The sequence below is a fragment of the Danio aesculapii genome, chromosome 18, assembly GCF_903798145.1.
Source record: "Danio aesculapii chromosome 18, fDanAes4.1, whole genome shotgun sequence".
NCBI lineage: Eukaryota > Metazoa > Chordata > Actinopteri > Cypriniformes > Danionidae > Danio > Danio aesculapii.
The window spans coordinates 46,630,031-46,653,550 of record NC_079452.1 but is presented as its reverse complement, the minus strand read 5'-3'; the positions used below and the strand labels follow the sequence as shown (position 1 = coordinate 46,653,550).

The following is a 23,520-nucleotide window of genomic DNA, read 5'->3' as shown; positions in this document are numbered from 1 at the left end:
TCCTCTCAACAAATATCAGATTTAAAAAAAAAAAACGTTCGTTTCCATAGTTGACAAGAACTAATCATTTTGAGCAGTGTGGCTCTCACAATGACAAATAGACTGTGTTAGTGACCTTGGCCAAATTGCTGATGCGACAACTTGGTTTTGAGACATTAATTAAATGTTTTGGGTGAGTAACTAAATTTTGCAGACATGTTCCAGCAAACAGTTTTGACATTTGTTAAAACAATGCAAATGTAACTGTGATTTGATAATGTGCTCATATGATAAACTTGTAGGCTTATGTTTATGGGACAGCTACAGGAAGACTTAATAAAACAGGTAACAGCTCATTGTGTAAAGTCAAATGCTATATTTTGTTTTCCTTCAATTTATTTTTAAAAAGATTGTCAAATTAATTTCTTTGTCTCATCGTGTTATAACATGAACTAAATGATTTTGAATCACATTTCGAGATTATTACTGCAGTTTATCTTAATCGCTTAGACACATTTTTTCAAAACAGAATTAACATTCTCTAAACTGTAAGTCCAAATCTCAAAACTGTTTGCTGGAATTCAGAACTTTATTGGATGTCTGCAAAAAGTAGTTACTCACCCAAAACATTTCATTCATGCTTCAAAACCTAGTTATTGTGTTATTAATTTGGTCATGGCCACCAAAATATAAAGTGTATTTGTCATCGTATGAGCCACACTGCTCAAAATAATTAGTTGTTTTTTCACCATCACAGTCATTCGTTCATTCATTCAATTTCTTTTTGGCGTAGTCTCTTTATTAAAAGGGGGTCGCCACAGCGAAATGAACCGTCAACTTATCAACAAACCAGGACATGTTTTACGCTGCAGGTGCCCTTCCATCTGCAACCCATCTCTGGGAAACATCCATACATACTCATTCACACTACGGACAATTCAGCCTATCCTATGTACCGCATGTCTTTTGACTCGGAGCACCCAAAGGAAACCCATGCGAACGCAGGGAGAACATGCAAACTCCACACATAAACGCCAACTGACCCAGCAGAGACTCAAACCAGCGACCTTCTTGCTGTGAGGAGACAGCACTACCTACTGCGCCACCGCGTCTCCCCATCACAGTCAACCATGGAAATTAAGATTTAAAAAAAATTTTCAATAGTACATATAGAAAAAAAATGAACATTTGTATTTATTCAGTACATTTATTTGTGTACAAATGTATTACATGCAAAGTGCAATCTTGTTTGTCTAATTACTGTATTGTATATTTCATATTTCTTGTGATACCACAAATACACACACAACAAAAAACTTACAAAATATCATTTATGAAAAAGAAAATCTTGGTGGACTTCCTGTAGCTCCTATTATAACATGAACTGAATGATTTTGAATCAGATTTCGGGATTAATAGTAATAATAGTAACAAAAGATGTCCACTAGATGCCACTCTCGCACCTATTTTCGACACTGTCAGTAATACATGACATACAAATGTGTTAGTTTTACGTGGTTGGTTTTTAGATGTTTTACTATTATTAAATAGTTTTACGATTAGTTTGAACTAAAATTAAAATAAAAGCATATTTATGGTGATTGGTCTGCACATAATAACCCTGATGATATCTAGATATTCTAGATAAAAGAACCGAACTTGGAGATGGTAATATGAAGTAGTCTAGATATTTATATAGATAATAACACATAATAATATTTTTAATTTAATATTATTTATTCATTTAAAGAAACACAGCTTCCTAACAGACAGGTGGCCTGTGGAAATATTTGTAGAAAATGTTTTTAAATATGCTAATTTAAATAATTATATCAAAATAAAAATAAATAAATCACAAGTTATTAAATATATTTATATAATTATAAAACACTAAATAAAACACTGAGGTAAATAGAACATGAGTATACAATAACCAAAGGATAAATAAATAAAAATCGGATTATCAATTAGAATTGAACAAAAACATGATTATTTAATTCATCGATAAGACCCTGTCTTCTTATCCTCAAGGTTGAATGAGCCAGCAGAAACAAAACGCGAAGATAGAAACTAATGGAGCTTTAACATCGACCTCTACAAATGCTAAGAATTCATATGTGTAAATAGATACATGTAGTGTGCCATTGACCTTCATGACAGGGTGCCCACGCTTCTTGGCAGTACTTGAAACACTTACTTGAATTTCAGACACATCTATTCAAGGACTTGAAAGTACATGAAAAACAAACATGGGTCCTTGAAAGTGCCTGTAGTAAACTTGAACTAAATTTTGTTACGGAGCGATTAAAGCTACTGCTTTTGAAAGACTCGTGTATGTGCGTGTGTGCTCTGGTTTCTTTTTACAACGTGATATCGCAGTGTTGAGTGTCGTAGCCAATCACAGGCATATCTGTTGGACTCAATGACCAATCAGAGGGGTTTGTTTAGATTGAGTTCGCCAGAATATGCTCAGTATCCACCAAAACGAGTTTAAAGCTCGCAAACCGTATTATGTTTAATCAAAGTGTAGACACGATGTAAATAAGTTATTCATTCTGCAATGTGAGAAGTTAGATAGGCTAGTGAACTAAAGTTTTCGGTTGAATAAACTCAATTACGCCATTATGTAAAAGGAGGCGCTCTTTGTTCTCTGTCTGTAGGCTAATTCACAAATTTTTATGTGCTATTTGTGTATGTGGTTTTTAGCAACATGGGACATATATACATCTCAAAATATCTCAAACATCAGCATCTCAAAAAAATGTGATTTGGTGTTTCGTGACCCTTTAAGACGACGTACTACCATATACATCTTTCTATAGACTAAAATGTCAATATTAACTGCAAGAATTCGTGAATAACTTAGGTCTAACTCCTGATATTGGCTCGTCTTTTTCAAGAACACGAAAACCAGGTAGGCCTAACGTTATATTTACTTTTTCTAAGCTGCATTGTTTACGTTTTTAATTGTTAGCACTAGCAGCAATACATATCATTTTGTATTTTAAAAAAGAGCTAAAAATCTGCTGAGGTCTGCGCTTATACCTTTTGAAAAATTAATCTGGGCCCACAACCCAAGTGTTTTAGAATTATACTAAAGTAAAGTGTATTATAATGTACATATACACTTTTTATTTGAATGCTACAGCATACTGTAGTTTTAGGTATAGTGAACTGATGCACTGTAATATATACTACAGCTAATTTATTACTTAGCCTATCATTTTCCCTTCAAGTGTTTGTTTTCCACCAGGTGGCATGAATGGTCCACTTAAACAGTTTATTTTCCAACAAACATTTAACAGTAATTTAAATTATCACGACTTATTTTTATCCATGATAATTAAATGAATGATGAAAATATAAATAAACATATGCATACAGTTAAAGAATTATTAGCCCCCTTTTAATTCTTTTCTTTTCTAAATATTGTATAATACAGTATGTCTGATAATATTTTTTCTTGTGGAGAAAGTCTTATTTGTTTTATTTCGGCCAGAATAAAAGCAATTCTCAATTTTTCTTCAACTATTTTGAGGTATAAATTATTAGCTCCTTTAAGCTATTTTTTTCCCTCAGTCTACAGAACAAACCATCGTTACACAATAACTTGCCTAAATACCCTAACCTGCCTAGTTAACCCAATTAACCTAGTTAAGCCTTTAAATGTCACTTTAAGCTGTATAGAAGTGTCTTGAAAAAAATCTAGTCAAAAATTATCTACTGTCATCATGGCAAAGATAAAATAAATCAGCTATAAGAAGTGAGTTATCAAAACTATTATGTTTAGAAATGTGTTGAATAAATCTTCTCTCCGTTAAACAGAAATTGGAGAACAAAATTAACAGGGGGGCTAATAATTCAGACTTTAACTTTATATTATTTATTTTTAGTATCATGAAACTGAGATGATAACACTGGAAAAAACATTACCTACAGGTAATTAACATACAATTTGGATTTTTCTAATATTATTGGCTGACAATTAATTAATCTGTAACATTTTGTTTAACTTATATTATAAAATATTATATGTTATATTTAAATGTTACTAAATGTTAAAGTAATGATTTTGTGGAAATTAAATGAACCAGAAATACATATAAAACTGCATCTGCCCACCTTCTTACATTGAAATCAATTCAATTCAATTAATTTTTATGTCTATAGCGCTTTTACAATGTAGATTGCGTCAAAGCAGCTTAACATAGACGTTCTAGTAAATTGAAAATGTGTCCGTCCAGTTTTTAGAGTTGAAGTTCAGTTTAGTTCAGTTCAGTGTGGTTTAAATCATCAGTCATATTCCTTTTTGATTTAGTTGTCAGTAAACACCATACAATTTTGTGGAGTAACTGAAACAGATTGCAGATTGTAATTTGGTAGATACATTTTTTAAAACCAAGTGTTTAAAATAGTCTCAAGGCTTGAATACACTCAAAAAAAGACAAACAGTGGACTATCTGATAATCGTTAATGCGTTTAACTTATCAATTAAAGCAATCTAAGATCTATAAATTTATACATTTAGTATGTAGCCATAAATTACAGTAGAAACTTTGAAATGCAGCATACACATGATGAGGTTACTGATTGCATTGATATCCTCAGCTCCCTGGATTTCTGAATATTTAGAAAAGGATTAAGAAGCCTAAATTAAAATCTTGACATCAACATCATCAACTGGAAACACTTAAAAATAGTTCAGTGTTATCTAAAAAAATGAAATTAAGAAAGACTCTCAAACAAGATCATTTAATCCACATTTCAGTAGTCAGGGCTGCCAATTTAAAGTGCTTTACATCAATAATATACAAATATGCAGATGGGAATAAACAACCAACATGGTCATGAAATAAATAAAATATACAAAAAACATTAATTATCGTTGCATCTAATGTCCTAAACTATCACTAACAAACCCAAAAAAAAGGTATCACAGGATACATAACAAATATATGCATTGCACATAGCCACTTAATACCAGTGATTTCTACAACATATTTAAGTGGGACGTCATTTTTTTTTAATAATGCAATTTTCTAGAACTTTATATAAATTATACAATACATACAGTGACTCTGAAAACACTCCTTTGCGAATGAAAATGACTTCATTACAGTGTAAGAGCTAAAATACTACAGTACACACTTGCTTATTCCAGGTCTAAAGGTTGACAGTGTTTTGCAGAGGGAGGAAGAAAGTTTTTTTTTTTTTTGACACAGCAGTATTTCTAAAGAGCGTGTATGTCTTGAATGGGTGTCCATCAAGGCGGTAGAAGGGGAGGTTTGAAGGTGCAGGTCCCAGTGCAGTGACGGGGAGTCAGCATCTTACACGAAAAATGGTGTAGTGCGTCGTGAGCTTCTGGGAAAAAAGTGAATGAATCGTTTAAAAAGAAGGTAGCATTTGGATATGTGTGTGTATGTATAACATAGTGAGAAAGGGAGAAAAAAATGTGTCAAAATACAAAAGCTGTAGCTCAAATATAGCTTTTAAACAATATATAAACACCCGATTACCCAAAAATATTCTGATTATAATAATACTGTACCTTTGCTAAAAATCAATACCTTTTGAATTACTGATGAACTCTCATAGTTCAACTCACTTAACAAAGTGTTTGCGCAGGAGAGATCAAGTACAGTGGGTAAAATAAGTATTGAACACGTCACCATTTTTTTCAGAAAACATATTTCTAAAGGTGCCTGTGACTTTTCACTAAATGTTGATAACAACCACAGAAATCAATATATGCAAAGAAAATAAATACATTTGTTTACTAAATGTAAACTAACTAGTGTACAAATTAAGTTATGCCTAAGAAAATGAAATGACGCAGGGAAAACGTATTGAACACATGAAGAAAGGAAGGTGTAGAAATGCAGTGAAAGTCCAGACAGCAGCTGAAATCTCTCAGTAGTTCTTCAGCAACCCTCTGCCCTTTATCAGTGTAAATTAATATTCGCTGCTTCAGTCCAACATCTACATTAGCAGGATGATGAAGATGAAACCAGGGTGGAAATTTTAGCAAGACAATGAACCGAAACACAGGCAAGGAAACTCTCAAATTGTTTCAGAGAAAGAAAATCAAGCTGTAGAATGGCCCAGCCAATCACCTTATTGAATCCAATAGAAAATACAAATTAAAGGTCAGATTTGATAGACGAGACCCACAGAACCACAGAAGACTTTTACACTCTGTTGAAGTCACACCTGAGCAATTCATGTGACTTCAATCTCCATATGAGAGGTGTCTTTAAGCTGCCATCACCAAATAAGCCTTTTATATAAAGTATTAAAAATGTTTCAGTAGTTCAGTACTTTCTCCTTGTGTCGTTTCATTGTTATAACACAGAACAAATTTTTCAGTTTTTTTTTGTTTTGTTTTATTCTTATGTTTGTATTGTTTGGGTTTTAACCAAAATCTTGTTCAATTCCATGTCAACAGCTCTTTTAGAAATAATATTGCCACGAAAAACATGACGTGTTCAATACTTATTTTCCCCGCTGTATAATTGTACTAATAACAGGTTTATTTTGGGATTTTCGGTCATCCAAGTGTTTGCACTTCAGAAGCTGAGTATGCCACTTTCTTAAAAACCAATGTACAATGCATATTTTTTTAGTTTAATAGCGTACTATATGGTATTTATCATACTATTAACATTAAGTATAAAACTATCATAAAAAGACTCTTCTGAACTCGAGTGATCATTGTATTGTTTTATTAAATACAATCAAAACACTGTCGTGTGAAGTCGAACGCTTACCTCGAACAATCTGGAGCTGCTGCACCATTTCCTCTCTGTATGAAAGCTCCCTTTTCATTTGGTCTTGAAAACTGTCTGGGATAAAAATGTGAAGTAAATTAAATATCAAAGAACATTTATCATTATATACAAATGATGTCGTAAAAATAATTCAGACGCTTAATTCGTTTTTATTTGACTCATTTATTAAATGCGCATTTTAGGATAAAGAGCTGAAACGTTGAGCTGAAGCTTGAGAGTTTTAATGGTGTGTATTGTAATGATGTCTTTTGTTGTAACGTTTCTTAGAAAGGGGTTGTTTCTTCAACCTTTACGATATTTATTTTATTTTCCCTGTGTTTGAAATCATTACGATGCTGAACTTTATCATGATCATCATTGCTTCTGCTGCAGTACATCAGAGTTTTCTTTAAAGTCTGCTGATTAATATTTTTTAAATGATGCTCAGTCCAGAAAACAACATGATATTCTCAACATACACTCAGAAAAAATGACGTTTGGTGTTTGGTGTTTGTTCAAACTACTTAAATGAGCTGAAACAACACAATTTTTGAGTTTTTTAGGAGTCAACTTATTTGTTTTGTATTTGTATTTGTTTAATCAGCTTATATTTGTTAAAACTAATAAGATAACTTAATTTCTTCATGTTGTCCCAACACAAATCGATTGTGTGGAATCCAGGATTTTTTACAGTGTTGACTTGGGACAACATGAAGGAAATTGTGTGGAACTCAGCATTTCTTACAGCATAACATTCAACTAAACGATAGCAAAAAAAATGGGATGCTTTTTATGTACTCTTTCTAATCTATTTTCAACTACTCTTGAAAAAAATCCCTTTGGTTTAAAAGTGACAAAACATTTTCTAAATGTGAGGTTTATATAGATCTTATATAAAGAAATTATAGAGATCTGGTTATTTAGTAATGAAAAAAAAACATAAATGTAATTCAAAAATGCATTTGCATCTATATTACAAAGAATTATATAGAAAGTACTTTTTGCCAGGTTTCAGTTTTTAAAAAAATATCACGTTTTCTTCCTCAGGATGCCTAATATCATAGATATTGTATGCTGATAAAAAGACAAAACACAAAAAACATCCTATTTTTTAGCACATTAATGTACATAAACATTAGAGAATTACTTGATATTTCAGTGGTATGTGTTTAGGAAACCACGAAGAACACATTAGAGAGAAAAAAAATGAACCTACCTTTTAGATTCTGGAACTCCCGCTCCAACTTTTTTCTAAGTTCGACTTGTTCCACAAGTTGTTTCTGCAGTTCCTCTGTTCAAATAAATATAAGAAGCTCATGTTAACATTATCAACAGATTTAGAACCATAATAAGCAAAACTGTTATGCATTTAAAAACAACCATTCTACGATGTATCGTGTTCTTTTCAGTTGTCCTAAATTTGTGTCAAGTATTCTAGCACATAATGTTTAGTTTAGTTACCTTTGGCCATGCTCTCTATGTTTTTCTCAATCAAGGAGCCCCTGCTGCCAGTGTCCTTGCGGATTGCTTCCTCGTCTGCACACACACCGATACACAAACAGCATGAAGAAAACCAACAGACTGGTGTTGAATACCGTGAGGTCAGTAAACTGTACACACCATCATTTGGTTCCTTCAGGCGCTCCTCACTGATGTTATTTTCATCCTCATGATTTTTGGGTTCCATCTCTTCTACTGTAGACGAAGGCTCTTCTTCATGCACATCTTTAACTATAAGCATAAACACATATTTAAATTAAAAACACAATATATTTATAATAACTTTTTGTTTACATCATTTAAAATATATATAAATATTAAAAAGCTCAAACGTGAAAATAGGCCTACCACTTGTTTCGCGCTGGTAAGTGGTCGCAGAACCAAAATAAGACGTGCTCATTTGATGCACGTGCTCGTCTCTTTCACGCGCATAGACCTGCAAATTGAGCAGACAATTAGCCGCAATTATCCACCTTTACATTTTATATTTGGATGTGATTAGTAGAAACATAATGGAACCTTCGCTCATTTTAATCTATTTACACATTTTCAAAGAACTAAAATAATTAAGAGCCATAGCCTATCCACCGACAACAAATTATCTGAACCCTTTAAGATTTGACAACGCGATGCTTCTATTTTATTTATTCGTTTCGAAACGAATAATTAAATAATTAGCCGAAAATGTTTATATTAAATTAAAGATAAATCGAAAATATTTACTTAGCTATATTTCAGAAGAGAAATGAAATAAAAATGCTTATAATTCTGGACCTATAACTGTTTATAAATATGTAGATATATGCATATTAGGCCAACGCTTTTTATATTTTAAAATAACCAAAAATAACGCCTACAATAAATACAGCATAATAAAATTAATCAATAATTATGTACAAAGAAATTAATATCGCCCAATAAGAGTAACAAAAATTACGTGTGCTCCTGTATTTAATCACTCACTTCAAAGCGCGTCGTGTGTTTATTGCCGTGGTTTTCCATGTCAGACGGCCGTGTTTCGCTTGAATTCGTCGTGTGTAGGTCGTTCAAGGTGTGCATCTGGGTATTTTCTTGGTCTTGCCCTTTAACCCCTTCACTCTGCGCTAGGGTCAAACTGTGCGGACTCCGTCGGTCATCCACCGACAGCTGCAGACACTCCTCATCCTCATGCGCCTTATGAGACTCGACATCCACATCCGGATCATCCACACTGTCCACGTCCGGAGATACTGACCTATAACTAGAGCTTTCACTCAGGAAATCTGGTGACATGTAGCCAGACCGAGGGCCAGAATACGGCCCTCTGTTGCCGTATAATTTCGCGATGCTCTCGACATCTTTAACAACCGGCCTGAATGCAGAAATGTAGCTTATTTTTCTCGTGGTGGGTGGAATTCCCTCTATCGACCTGCTCTCGTCCCCAGATTTATCCTCCTCGTTGCGGGTCGACTGAGTGCTCGAGCACCGCTCATTATCTAGTAAACTGTCTTTAGGGGTGCTCGTGCTTCGGTCACTTTGCTCTGACACGTCAAGCTCATTATGTCTGGCGCATAACACGTCAGATGGAGGTTTAGGTTGGGCATGATGGTACGTTGGCATGGCCAAGCTGCCTGTCGTAGGCCAAAACATGGGAAAAGAAGTATAGGCACTGTCCTTAGGGCTCGGCCAAAACACACCTGACAGGTTTGTTTTGTTTGGCTCTCCCATCACCTCACCGTCATCCTTCTTTTGACACAATCCAAACGCCGGGAAACCGTATGGATGTGGAAAAAGCGGTGGTGGTATTTTCTGTAACATTCCAAAACTCTTACTGGGCACTGGGATAACTGGGTAACTGCGGATGCTGCTCGGCATGGTCACGTTCACCCTGTCATCCTCACAACGGAGAGTTTTGTGTGGCACATCGGACGGTTCCCCTTGGGTCTGACCTCTGGGTGGTTGCGAAGACGAACTTTCAGACCGACCGATTGGCAGCGTCCTCTTGCGGCTGCCACCGTTAAACATGGCCTTGACATCTTCCCAGGCGTGGATCACGTCGTCCGATGAGTTTTTATCGCTGAGTTTTAAGTGTCTTCTCCAAGAATTGAAGTTTGCCGCGTCGGGCTGTGTGTATTTGGATTCCGGCGTGCGGTGAGAGTGGAATATGAACTTATTTGGAGAAAAATACATGTTGCAGAATGAACACTTAATGCACTTGGCTCTTGAGCTGTTGTACCTGGCAGGGATGAAATTGCCCCGGCTGCCCCACGCGCATTCGTGCGACACGTCAAAAGCGAAATTTTCTGGTAATTTCGGCGGGCTGTGGGCGCCCAGGAACGATTTGCAGAGCCTCTCGGCCTCTCTCTTTGTAATCATCCCGCAGCGTCTCGAGGAAATGGGCATAGCCCCCGCGCGCCTGAGGATCTCCAGCTGGACCGGGGTGCACTGCACACAGGTGATGCCCAGGGCGACGCGCCGGTTGTGGATTTCGTTATAGCTATAGTTCTTCAACAAAGTGTTGGATATTTGGGCTAGGCAAAGTCTCTCTTGACCGTCTATGACTAATGAAACGATCGGTATTCCGTATAAAGAAGTCTCACTGACTTGGTTCGGTTTGAGTGTTGGGCCAGAGTAAGACTGCAAGTCTTTAGAGTTGGGCGAACAGCTGGAGTCTCTTCCAGCCGGCAGCTGATTTGGGATAGATTCCATTCCTGGAAATCTGCAAAGAGTGATACAAAGAATAGTTTTAGGTAATTTATTGTGTACACTAATTTAAAAAGAGAAACAAATATTTTTTCATGTCACAGAATGCGATTTAATGTAATAACAATAATAATAATAATACATAGCCAATAATAATACGAAAATATAATAAACGGTGAAAAATCTAATTTATGATGCTCGATACTCGCCATGCAGGTTTAAATCATTCATATAAAATAGATTTGTCTACAAATCTCTGTATTGTACAAAAATATAATAATAAACATATATGGAAGAGTGTCTAATTCCATCTTTTTGTGTCATCGAAATTTGGGACGTTTGTTTTTTATTCGTTTGATCACATTACAAGTTTACTTTTTTTGCTTGCTGAACATAACCGTTTTGAAAAGGCAAACAAGTGTTGTGTCAACAGCAGGGATTATCGAGGAAAGAGCAGAAGGAAATTATGCCTTGAGCCTTACCAAAGAGCTTAATAATGGTGTAAGACGCTTTAAGCAGCTTTAATTGTAATTACTAGAGGTGAGCTTTGCGTTTTTGATCTGTTGATAAAGCCAAATGAACTATAATTAAGATACAATGTGTTTACATTATAGTCCCGTTTCCTATTTTAATTTCATTTAGCTAAACTTAAAAAGGTGTTTTGTTTGACACGGGTTCGATACAAATTGAAACATCTTTTACACATGTATATATTTTGGATGACGCATTTATCTGATTTATACAAATAAATGTTAAGTGTGCTTTTGGAGAAATTGTGTATACAGACGCAGACAGTGTTTGATTTGTTTATCATACACGCAGTTATTTAAGATTTTTCCCCCATCATCTGAACTGTTCAAAAGTGAACACTGCAAAGATGAAAAATCTCACCTTTTTTGAGAAGATGCCTTTTGTGTCTTTAATCTGTGGAGCAAAACGCGTCTTCGAAACCTCCGAGTCCTTCGAGTAAACGCGCTCTTTCTGTCCTCTGTTAAAGCCTTTTAGTAATAAGACGCATTGGAATCCCGCCGATCTGATATAAAATGTCCACAAGCGCTAGTTTAGCGGTTTTCTCTCCGGTCTGTTATCAGTGCGCGTGGACTTGCATCGTACTCGGCTCTCCCGCGACTAGTGTTGAGGCGCGCGCGGAGTCTTGACCACATGCTAGTGCAGACCTCAACGACACAACCACTGAAGACATTCGACAGCGCTCAAGTGACAGCTAAACTAATGGCGAGGCACTCCCACTTAGCGCCAGCATATTTACATTAACTATTTGCCTTCGGGACCAATGGGGACGACAGTCAGTGCTGTCATTGAGGCCTGGAGACGTTTAAAGTTCACCACGTGATCTTTTAACACACGAAAGTGATTGCTTGTCTGCCAGTGTGTGCGGGGGCGTGCGTGGCATTTAGGAACACTTTAGATTAGTCGACCTAGTAGACTACTTGAAAAAGGTCTGTTTAATGTGAAACAACTGTTTTAATACTGAGAGCTACTGCATGCGCTCTGGGGAAAATTGGTATGTTTTTATAAGCTTTTAATATGCTTTCATAAAATATTTTCTCAGATGTCTGTAGAATAAAGGTGAGTATTTTATCGGGGCATGATGTTTTCTTTAATCTAAAATCTTTCTTAAATCTGAAGAAATGCCATTGTCACTTGAATTAATCTAATGTTTACAAAAGCTTCCCTAACTTATTCATGTATTCACAAACCTGCAGTTCACGTGTGTCATTTCTGACTGGACAATTGTCATATAAATAATATCTGTCCACTATTTGTTTAACTCGAATAAAAAAAATGGTTCTAGATGAATAAATGCATAACATTGCGCATAATTTACCCTTTACAACATTTTATGGGAATCAAAAGAAACGCGTAAAATAAAAGAAGCACATAAACCAAAAAGGAAATAGCCTCGAGCATTTTCATCTACATTCAGTGTTTTTAAAATAAACTATACTCTTATTGAAATTGCATGCTGCCGGGGGACTTATAGGCTAAGCACTGATTGTCTCCGGGGGCTATTTGGATCGGTGTGGGTTAGGGGTGTGCTGTTGCCCGCATGTGTTTAAGTTCCCACGAGTTGGTTTAACTTTTAGAAGCAATCATTCTTATGGAGAGTGCCCGTAATTCAGGACGTTACGCTTTAAATGCCGTTTAAAATCCGTGTCTGCAATGACAGTTTCAGACACAACGCAATATCAAATAGATTCTGTTTTGGGTAAAACGAAATACAGAAGCGATAGTGAATAAAAACATAAAATTGATACACATAAATTATGGCTATAAAATAAAATATGGGGTTACTTTAGAAATGCATTATAGAAATCGCATGTAATTATTCTGATTGTAGAAGATCAAATAAAACAAACACATTTTTAAAGCGATATTAGGTAACCTGATTAAACTTAAGAGAGAACTTTATCGACGTTTTCTTATTTTTAGCCTCACTAGGATTAAACTGCTCATGATAGTCTCTAGAATGCTTTGCGAGGTGAAAACGAGCGCGTTCTGCAATATTGATAGCGGAGGGAGGACCTGGGGAGGGAGTTTGGAGTAATGCGACCCAGCCCAGCGCTATTGACTTTCACAGGCAAGAGACTTTCTTTCTCGCCAACAATAATTACCATTTTGGACTGTAATTATTCACTTCTTTTAAATTATTTAGGGAGCGAGCTGAATGGCATATTGTTATCCATTATTTCTTTTATTTACCCATCATGGTTAGATTCGGAGCAGATACGGGAATCCGACACCTCACACGATATTTAATTTATTCCTTTTGTTGATCCTTAAGAAATTAGAGAGCTCGTTTTAGAACAAAGAACATCCAACAATGTATCAGTAGATGTTGATGACAAAAAAACAGAGAATAAGAATATTCTAAGCTACAGTTTGTTAAAAAAATAAATGAAATAAAACAACAGATAACAATGACAATAATTATAATAATCATAATTACTATTATTTTTATTATTAAAAAGGTATTGTTGTTGGATTAAATATGCATTATTATAATTATTATATTCTAATAAATAATTAAAATAACTACAACAATAATAAAATAATTATTATTGCTTTTTCTTTTTGAGATAATAACAACAATAATTGTATTATTGTAATTATTATAAATAATAATTATAATAATGCAGATTTGTGTATACAGGAGAAGTGCAGATAGCCTACTTTATATCACTTTATTCATTCATAAAAACTGAACGCAGTTTGAACATTAAAAAAGCAGGCATAGTTTACTTTATATACTTTTGTGGAGATGTGTAGGGCCATTTTAAAGTAAAATAATACTTTGGGTTGCTACAAATGCTGTTTCAATGTGTAGCAACATATAAATATGTAAAAACATTGCCTATTAAGCTGTATTATTTTAACATCAATGATAGATGATAATAATAATAATAATAATAATAATAATAATAATAATAATAATAATAATAATTATTATTATTATTATTATTATTATGAATTTCTTTTTTTAAAAAGCCATTAAAACTCAGAGATTGTAACTTATCACTGAAAGCATTTTTGCATTTCAGATGACAAGACGTTAGCCATTAATAAACGATCAACGTGATCAAAGCGTTTATTAACATTTTGGTTAGCATAAATAAGCAGCAAAATGAGTAAACATATAAAGCAAAATGAAATATAGGCCATTGTGTTTTGAGAAATTATTACCCTATATGTTCTAATTAACTATTTAATGTCTTATCTTATTCATTATCATCAAAATATCGGAGTATTGCCATGTTGAAAAAAGTAACAATCCAAACGCTGTATTTCAAGCTTAATTGCTATTGGATTGCACGTGCTGGCATATCGACAGCTTTAAACAAGAACACTGGAGGAGCCGTGTTGTGTTGTTGTAAAGCGTCAGGGAGGTTCCACTGACCCCTATTCATTCCTGTTAGACACCTCGCTTGGACAAGTTAATGATCTTTAAAGTAAAAGTACGAAATGTATAACTTTCTTTAAAAGTTACAAGCCAAAACACATAAATATGAACGTTAAATAAAATTCGCCTCAGAAGAGAGCTTGGGAATAAACGCTTTGTTTCTACGAGGTATCAGCATAAAACCATGACCCCAATAAATTTAATTTTAGGGACAAATCAATCCTCTTCTCCTTTATCGATCGCCGCTTGCTCGCCACACTTGGGCCGCGTTTCAACGCCTTTTTTGTTTCACTTCGAAATAGCATTTCGATTAGATCCTTTATTAAGAGCGGATTGCTCCAAAAGGATCGGTGCGGCCAGAAAATTAAATGGTGACATTTTAATTACTGGACATTGATAAAGGCGTCCCGGTAATAGTTGTGTATGAGGACTGGCACACTGTGTCAACCCAGGTGGACTGAAAAGTGAAGGCTGTGCAGCACAGATTGCACAATACAAACTAAAAGAAAAAAGGCAGAACAGCTGCACTACAAATAAGCGAATGAAAAGGCGGCGTGGCAGTGAATGGCAAGCAGTCAGCGAATCACATAGCCTTCATTTTTGTGGAATCTTTTGAAGTTGGGTGTGTTATAAATACATTTATTGTACTAATGTTTCCAATTATAGTCTATACACAGTGCTGACCGAATTACAAAAATACTAGATACAAACTCTTACAAAAAATAAAAAAGAAATCTAACTAGTTTTAGATTACTTTTGCTCTAGCTTATCACATATATTTGAATTGATTATATTCAATACCAGGCCTGTAGCCAGCCTGGTGAAAGGACTGGTTCTTTTTTTCTCAAAATGTTAACCTTTTTGCAGTTATTCACCTCATTTTCTAATTTCCGAGGTTTAAATATTTCATTTCAGTGACATTTTAAGCACTATTTTTAGCTGGAGTAGCTTGTGGTCATCATAACCACAATTTTTTATGTACCAAAACATTTCCTAAATATTTAAAATAAAGAAATATGAAAATAATACTTTTAATAATTTTAAAATACAATATTATTATTATTATATCATTAGAAATAATAGTCTGTTAAAGTTTTTAATAAAAAAATATAGCCTATTGTCATTTATCAGTCAAATAACAAACTAGTCAGCACATTCAACTTTGCTCGGTGAGAATTTGGGATGCCCAAGTTTGGTATTTGGGTGTTCCAAATTGTGTACCGACAGCCAACACAGGATTCCACTTGGTCTTAAAGCCTTTTTTAATTAGCTATTTTCACAATTTATTATAGAATAGCAAACAAAATAGGACAAATGAGCTCATGAATGGGACAAATTCTGGACCTTTGTCAGTGAGGAGTGGGTCTTTCAGACCACCCGAACCCGCCCTGGCTACGGACCCTTATACTGACATGAAAATAAAAAGAAAACACTCCAAAGGTTCCAAAAGATTATCCTTTTTTATTGTAGTGATTTCATATACAGGAACCATTTTTTAATAATCAAAGAACCTTTTGGTTGACGGTTCCGAAAAGAACCACATTTTAGATCACTTTAAAATACAAAGAACATTTTGTCCACTATAATGAATGTTTTGTGAAATTAAAAGGTTATTTTTCAAGTTAATTCCACAAAAGGTGGAAAGGTTATGCTATTAAATTGTATTTGAATCATTTTTTCCTTTCAAGAATTGTTTACTGAAAGGAACATAAAGGAACCCAAAATGGTTATATGGCTTGGAAAAATCTGTTTTGGAACAGATAAATAAATTGATATAATTTTTAATAATATGCAATATAGCTAATTAAAATAACTGAGATTAAAGATAATTAAAACATGATATAAATAAAGTATTTTATTAAAAAAAATCTGATTCAATCCAGATTACATGTAATACGTTTTTGCATTTTGTTCCCAAAGCACTAATTGCTCTTCTTATTGTGAAAGATAAAATATAAGTGGGCTATTGGAGAAAGGACATTTGAATAAATAACAGAAATACATAACTTAAAAATAAAACAAAACTGAAATAATGTCAATTGCCACAAAAATAAATAAATAACAAAAATAAAATAATAATAAAAAATCCTCACAATCTAGACAGAATCTCAAAGAACCAATCGAACATTAGAGTCAAATGAAAGTTGCACTGCATTACATCAGATTGAGAAACATGTAATGAGAAACATGTAATGAGTAAGATGAGCTCCAAAAAATTGCAATGACCCTATTCTGGACACTCTAGTCACCGGCTCCAGTATTATTGATATAAATACACAAATAAGTATGCTTCCTTCTCTGTCCTTCACAGAGTCTATAAGGGTCAGAGTCGGGTCCTCTGATGATGTAGTGAGGCTACCAATTTGTGACTGGCAGCTTCGGTAATTTTACTTGTCAACTCAGAAAATTAGGTACAAAACAAACAAGGCTTTTAAAACGAACTTGTCACTCTTGGTTCCCTTGACATGGGGTCACTGTGCTTAGACTCCACTAGAGGATTTAAAACCGCAGAGACTAAGCAAAACAAAAATACCCGCTTCACTAATACGGTTAGTTAATGCTTGACTTTATCAAAACCTAAATAAAAAGGAAACAAAGAATCGAGTGAAGTCATTCATAAAGTTAAGACAGATCGATACCACAGAACAGGTTGTTTATGAATTTTAGCTGGCACTTTAAATGTTTTAAGGAGAGCTACGCCAGCTCAAAAAGCCAGCCGTTATTATCACACAGTGACAGCAAGAGAAAGAGAAAGTTATTAAGAGATGAATCAGGAGGGTCATTATGTGGATCATGCTTACCTTTACCAGACTGAAGGAAAGAAAAACTCATTTAAGTGTTCCTACATTAATCACAGCCTGCACATCAAACTGTGATAATCACCTGAACACTCCATTAAAATAAAACTGCCAGCCCTAGGGAAATCTCACCTTACTCTTTAATTGTTTTGAGGCTTTGATCGGCTTTTTAATCCAAGATTAATTTATGCATTTTTAAATAACTCTACATATGATTAATAAGCTTGAAAATTAAAAGGAGTCTAAAGCAATTATAACAAGTGGTTGGTCATCACCTCATTAGATGGTGTTGGGAGATGCAGTGTGTCTGCTCGTGTTTGTGTGTGCGTGTCTGAAAGCACATTTACATACCACTCATACATTACCAACAGGAAGAATAGCTATGCAGCTGTTTATGTGCATTGCATAATGCATAACCGGGCTCTATGAGTTATGATATGACATGCACTCGATGAGAGGCACGAGTGCTGCTAAGTGGGGAAATAGGAGAGACTAGATTGGCAGAATGAGAGTGGTAGCTAAAAGGGTCAGTATAATAATGGGGACTTTACAGATTTACATACTAATAGTTTTATTCCCATGAAAGTAAAACGCAGCTCAGAGCTCCCAGACTGCCGGCCATGGCCAATTTCAGTTCCACAGCACTGGCTCTATTATTTTGGGAATAATGTCTCTTTTTAACTAATTGTGCCGTGGAGTAGATTCACTAAGTGTAGATTCTCACCAGCCCTTCAAAATCCATACAGTCTGTCAAGGTCAAACGGGAGACCAGCGGAGCTTCGGCCGTGTGTATGTGTGTGTATACACCAGTGTCACGCTTGAGAGAAACAGCAGCAGACAGGGATGTTGGGGAAATCTCTGGAGTGCGATGGAGGGAGTGGAAAAGCTGAGGTTTCTTCAACCTGCTAATGTGTAAACAAGACATCACTCAACTGCTAGTCTGATGTTCATCTTCCTCCTTCCTTAAAGGGATAGTTCACCCAAAAATGAAAATCCTCATTTATTCTCCTCCATCTGGTTGTAAACTTTTTTTTTTTTTTGAGTTTTTTTAATCGTCTGTTAAACACAACAGAAGAATGCTTATTGCTGGCACTAATTGACTTCTATGTATAAAAAAAATGACTGGAGGTCAATGGGTGCCAACTACCAGCGTTCTTCAAAATCAGATTTGAACAAGTGTGAGAAAATGATAGCAGAATTTTCATTTTCTTTCAGAACTATCCCTTTAGGGATGTCTCTAAAACACATACATGCAAACACACCAGCTGCTAAACACACTGCTTTTTGCTATAATGCACTTGCTGTGCATTAGAAACAGGCCTACATCATGTTGTTTGTAGCATACATTCATCTAGTCAAATTTGAATCGATTTTTGAATTTATAACTGGTGCAGAATTGTAAGGCATTATAGAGGTTATCTGTGATGTGCGTATGCGTGTCTGAGTCTGTTCGCGACAGCCAAGAGCACAAGAACCCTTTTGTCACAAACGGAGCCTCATCTGTCACTGCGGAGACCTGCTCTCAGGAGAGAAGATGGGAACAAAAGTGCTAAAAGGCAGTGTGACAGTGAGGGCATCCTGAGGAAAGGGGAACCCTTTCACACACAACCACAGCTGTCAATCATTCTTCAATCACAAACACGCGTGCGGAACGCTCTCACCACACACACGCTAACGTATAGAGTCCAGATTGACTGACAAAGCTCTTTTATAACTAGAAGAAGCATTTTACAACAAGCGTTTTTCACAGCAATTCCATTTGAATAGCATTTTTGGTTCTAAGAACCTTTTAGTGAGCAGTTCTTAAAACCAAATCATATTTTTCCATGATTAAGAAGCTTTCATGAAATAGAAAGTTTCCATGGATTTTACAGACTCTTTATAGAACCATTAATATTAATTGTGTATAAAAATCATTTTGGTTCATAGAACCATTTAAAACCAGCAGAGCAGTTTTTCTTAGTGTTAACAATATTAAAGGATGGTTCAGAACATATCCACTGTACAGCATCATTTATGGAATGAAAAGTGTCCATCACTCTTAGAAAAAGGGTTCCAAAAGGGTGTTTTTCAAGGTGGAACGACAGAATATACTGTTTTGCTTGAAGAACCTTTCAGTGGACAGTTCTTTACAGAACCATTTTTTAAATTTGTATGAGGAACTTTGAATAATTTCAATAATCTACAGTATTACACGTTTAGAATATAGCAAAGCTTTAAAAGGGTTCCATGGATAATAAAGGTTCGTTATGGAACCATCAATATCAGTAAGAAAAAAAAAGTGTACAAGAAAATCTTTTGTTCCCTAAAGACATTTGTCACAGAATTACACTAGTTTTTGCCTTGATTTGCTCACTGATGTCTTCTGCATAGTCCTCTATCCATTGAGTGACATTATTTACTGTACATTTTAAAAAATCAGATTCATTTACAACATTAATTATTAAATTAAATTATAATGTCATATTATAATATTAAAATGTCAGCTGCTTTTTTAAAGCTCAACAATAAAACAAACAAACAAAAAAACGTTACTTCAAATTAGAACTGACATTCACCCCAACCCTCTCCATCATTCTCACTCTTTTCTCAGATGGGATGGTGGGCCAAATCAAAGGTTTGGGCCATGGGCCCTACTTTGGGCATCTCTGGTCTAGAAGAATAATGAGAAATAATCAGAGACCTACACAAAAAAGAACTTTTTTGTGCAATTGAACTATTTAATAAATGTTAAAGGTTCTTAATGCAATCATCAGTGACAAAAAGCACCTTCATTGTTAGGATGTAAAAAAACATTTAGTTTTGCTTCAAAGATAAAGAGGTGAGAAAGAACCACTTGACCTCATTTCGACCGATTTTTGCTGGCTGCAGAAAATGCATATTATCCCAGAAAAAGAGCATCACCTCAGAAAGGCAGCTCCATCACCTCAGCGTGTCAGCCAATAGTGCCAATCACAGAATGAGCCTCAGCCCGCGATAATGGGAATTATAGTAATGAAATCCGGCGCCTGGGCCCGTGTGCTGCCCGAGGCGCTGCTATACTATAGCAGGGCATTAACATAAAGATGCGACTTGCTTGTTTTGCAAGGTCTATCAGAGGGGTAGTCCACAGAGATAATAACTATTAGTAAAAGGACAGTTCTTTGCTGGATTCCAGCTGTGGAGGCTACATTTCCATACAGATGGAAAGGCTCTAGAGGGGTTATATGTATGCAGAAAGGAGCAAGCGTGTGGGGTGACGCCATCGGCTATCTTCACTAAGAGCCCTGATCTGATCTTCGTCCTCCTCATCATCTTTCCCTGTAGGAGCAGCAGTGAATTAACTCCTGCTATTAGAAGAGTAAAAGTTCTGGGCTGACAGAGGTGGGATTGAAGATGTGTGTAAATCTGGGGCTCTTTATGGGGGCCAGTGTCCAGTTCAGTACTCTCAGAGGTATCAGGTGCAAACAGCTTGTGCGCTCTAGGTGTGAATCTCTGCCAGACATCTCTAACAGGTTGGAAAATGTGAGAAAGGGTGCACATTTTTGGGGTGAAGTCAACAACAAAGTTTTCTTGTATTAAAGGGATAGTTTACCCAACAGCTGACAAATAAATATTCTGTAAATATTCGCTCAACTCTTATGCTGTTCCAAACCCCTCACTGTCTTTCTATTGAAAAATATTTAAATATTAATAGTTCATGAGACAAAAAATTATATGTAAGTATTTTAGATTTTACTGTTTCCTCTTTTCACAACTTTCTTGATATAATTATATGTAATAGAATATAGATATCTTAAAGAATGCAGATGAAGACAATGTAATTTGTTACCTAACGTATTAAATTATAAGTTTACCTAGTTTACACTGAAAAAAATTACTTTTTGGTGTAGTAAAATGTAAAAAAGTTACTCTCATAATTTTAAAATTATAATATTAAGTGTCAACGATAACTAGAAATTTCTATGTAAATATTTATTATTTACACATTTATTTGATGTAATAAAATGAGTGTAAAGAGTTAAATATTAATACGAATTCACTTGTAATATTTAAATATTTTCTAATCAATGCAAACCTAGTAATATTAAGTACATTTTAATAATGTCGTAATGAATGTGTAGTTCCTAGCATGATTTGCACAGGATTGAATTAAGAGAATATTTTAAAAATTAAAGCAATCTTATGTGTTGAAATTTAAGAGTTCAAATTGTTAGAGTTTAATCTTCATCAGTTTTAGGATTTTTTTTTAGTTTTGAGGTTACTTGCAGAAACGTAGCACTAATGCTTTGGGTCTTGGTATTTTAATTATCAATATTAATGTTTGACACTTCACTCAGAGAGCCATAGCTATGCTAACACGATCTCTGGGATCAGTAAGCATTTTTAAATAAAATTTTGCTCTTGGGTTTAATTTGCTGAAAATAAAGTGAAATAGGCGATGCAGTGGTACTGTAGGTAGTGCTGTCACCTCACAGCAAAAAGGTTGCTGGTTCAAGCCTCGGCTGGGTCAGTTGGCGTTTCTGTGTGGAGTTTGCATGTTCTCCCTGCGTTTGCGTGGGTTTCCTCCGGGTGCTCGGGTTTCCCCCACAGTCCAAAGACATGTGGTACAAGTGAATTGGATGAGCTAAATTGTGCGTAGTGTATGTGTGTGTGAATAAATGTGTGTGTGTGTTTCCCAGTGATGGGTTGCAGCTGGAAGGGCATCCGCTGCATAAAACAAATGCTGGATAAGTTGGCGGTTCATTCCACTGTGGCGACCTTAGATTAATAAAGGGACTGAGCTGAAAAGAAAATGAATGAATGAATCATAAAGTGAAATAACATATTTCAAGTCAGTGGAAATGTGTATCTTGATTCAAGTTACACCAAACTAAAAAGATTTATTAAAATAGTTAAAAGCTCCTGTTCCTTCTGCCAAAACAAGAACTTGGTTTTGCTTGATTAATTTAAATAAATATAGACTCAAAATTAAAGATGATCAATTAACTTTTACTTAATTTACGAGTGTTATGTTAAACATTAAGTACATTTGACATGATATTGACAAGTTAATTGTACCAGATATAAGATGCGTAAATTGTTACAAGGATTTCATTCATTCATTCATTCACTCATTTTCTTTTCGGCTTAGTCCCTTATTAATCAGCGGTTGCCACAGCAGAATGAACCGCCAACTTATCCAGCATATGTTCTACGCAGCGCATGCCCTTCCAGCCACAACGCAACACTGAGAAACACCCATGCCCTCTTGCATTCACACACATACACTATGGCCAATTTAGCTTATTCAATTCACCAATACTGCATATCTTTGGACTGTGGGGGAAACCAGAGCACCCGGAGGAAATCCACGTGAACACGGGGAGAACATGCAAACTCCACACAGAAATGCCAACTGACCCAGTCGGGGCTTGAACCAGCGACCTTCTTGCTGTGAGGCGATCGTACACACTGTGCCACCACAACCCCCTTGTTACAAGGATTTTTTAAAAAACTAAATCATAAGAGTAATTTGTTTCAGTGCAGAAATGACAATTCTGTTATCATTTACTTACCTTAATGTCATGCTAAACCTGCATGACTGTCTTCTAAAGACCACAGAGTATACTGTAGACTTTTTAAAGAACTTTTCCCCCAGTGGAGTTTTAGAGTTTAATCTTCATTTGGTTTGAGTAAGTTTTTTAGCTTTGAGGTTACCACCTTACAGAGGTGTAGCACTAATGCTTTGGGTCTTGGCATTTTTATTATTAGCTTAAAATTATTTAAGTGAGATAACATATTTCAAATCAGTGGCAAAAATGTGTCTTAATTACAAGTTACACCAAATGTACTAATTTGTAACTAATAAGATTTATTTAAATTGATTTATTTAAATTGTTCCTTCTGCTAAAAC

The 23,520-nt window shown here is 35.1% G+C and overlaps 1 protein-coding gene across 5 annotated transcripts; it reads right to left on the bottom strand.

Annotated features, from left to right (window-relative positions):
- Positions 1 to 4,764: 4,764 nt before the first annotated feature.
- On the bottom strand, positions 4,765 to 13,728 carry skor1b (SKI family transcriptional corepressor 1b). 5 transcript variants are annotated; one of them, XM_056478470.1, is made up of 8 exons: positions 13,650 to 13,728; positions 9,210 to 10,944; positions 8,595 to 8,682; positions 8,367 to 8,477; positions 8,208 to 8,282; positions 7,963 to 8,037; positions 6,747 to 6,821; positions 4,765 to 5,340 (listed from the first exon to the last, which is right to left on the bottom strand). In XM_056478470.1, exons 2-8 carry the CDS (start codon positions 10,932 to 10,934, stop codon positions 5,243 to 5,245), a joined length of 2,247 nt encoding a protein of 748 aa, XP_056334445.1. In that variant the 5' UTR covers positions 10,935 to 10,944; positions 13,650 to 13,728; the 3' UTR covers positions 4,765 to 5,242. The 5 variants fall into 5 exon arrangements, 3 of the variants coding, with proteins under 3 accessions (XP_056334445.1, XP_056334448.1, XP_056334446.1); XM_056478473.1 differs by having other exon boundaries at positions 4,765 to 5,337; XM_056478471.1 differs by lacking the exon at positions 13,650 to 13,728 and adding an exon at positions 11,820 to 12,104.
- Positions 13,729 to 23,520: the final 9,792 nt, after the last annotated feature.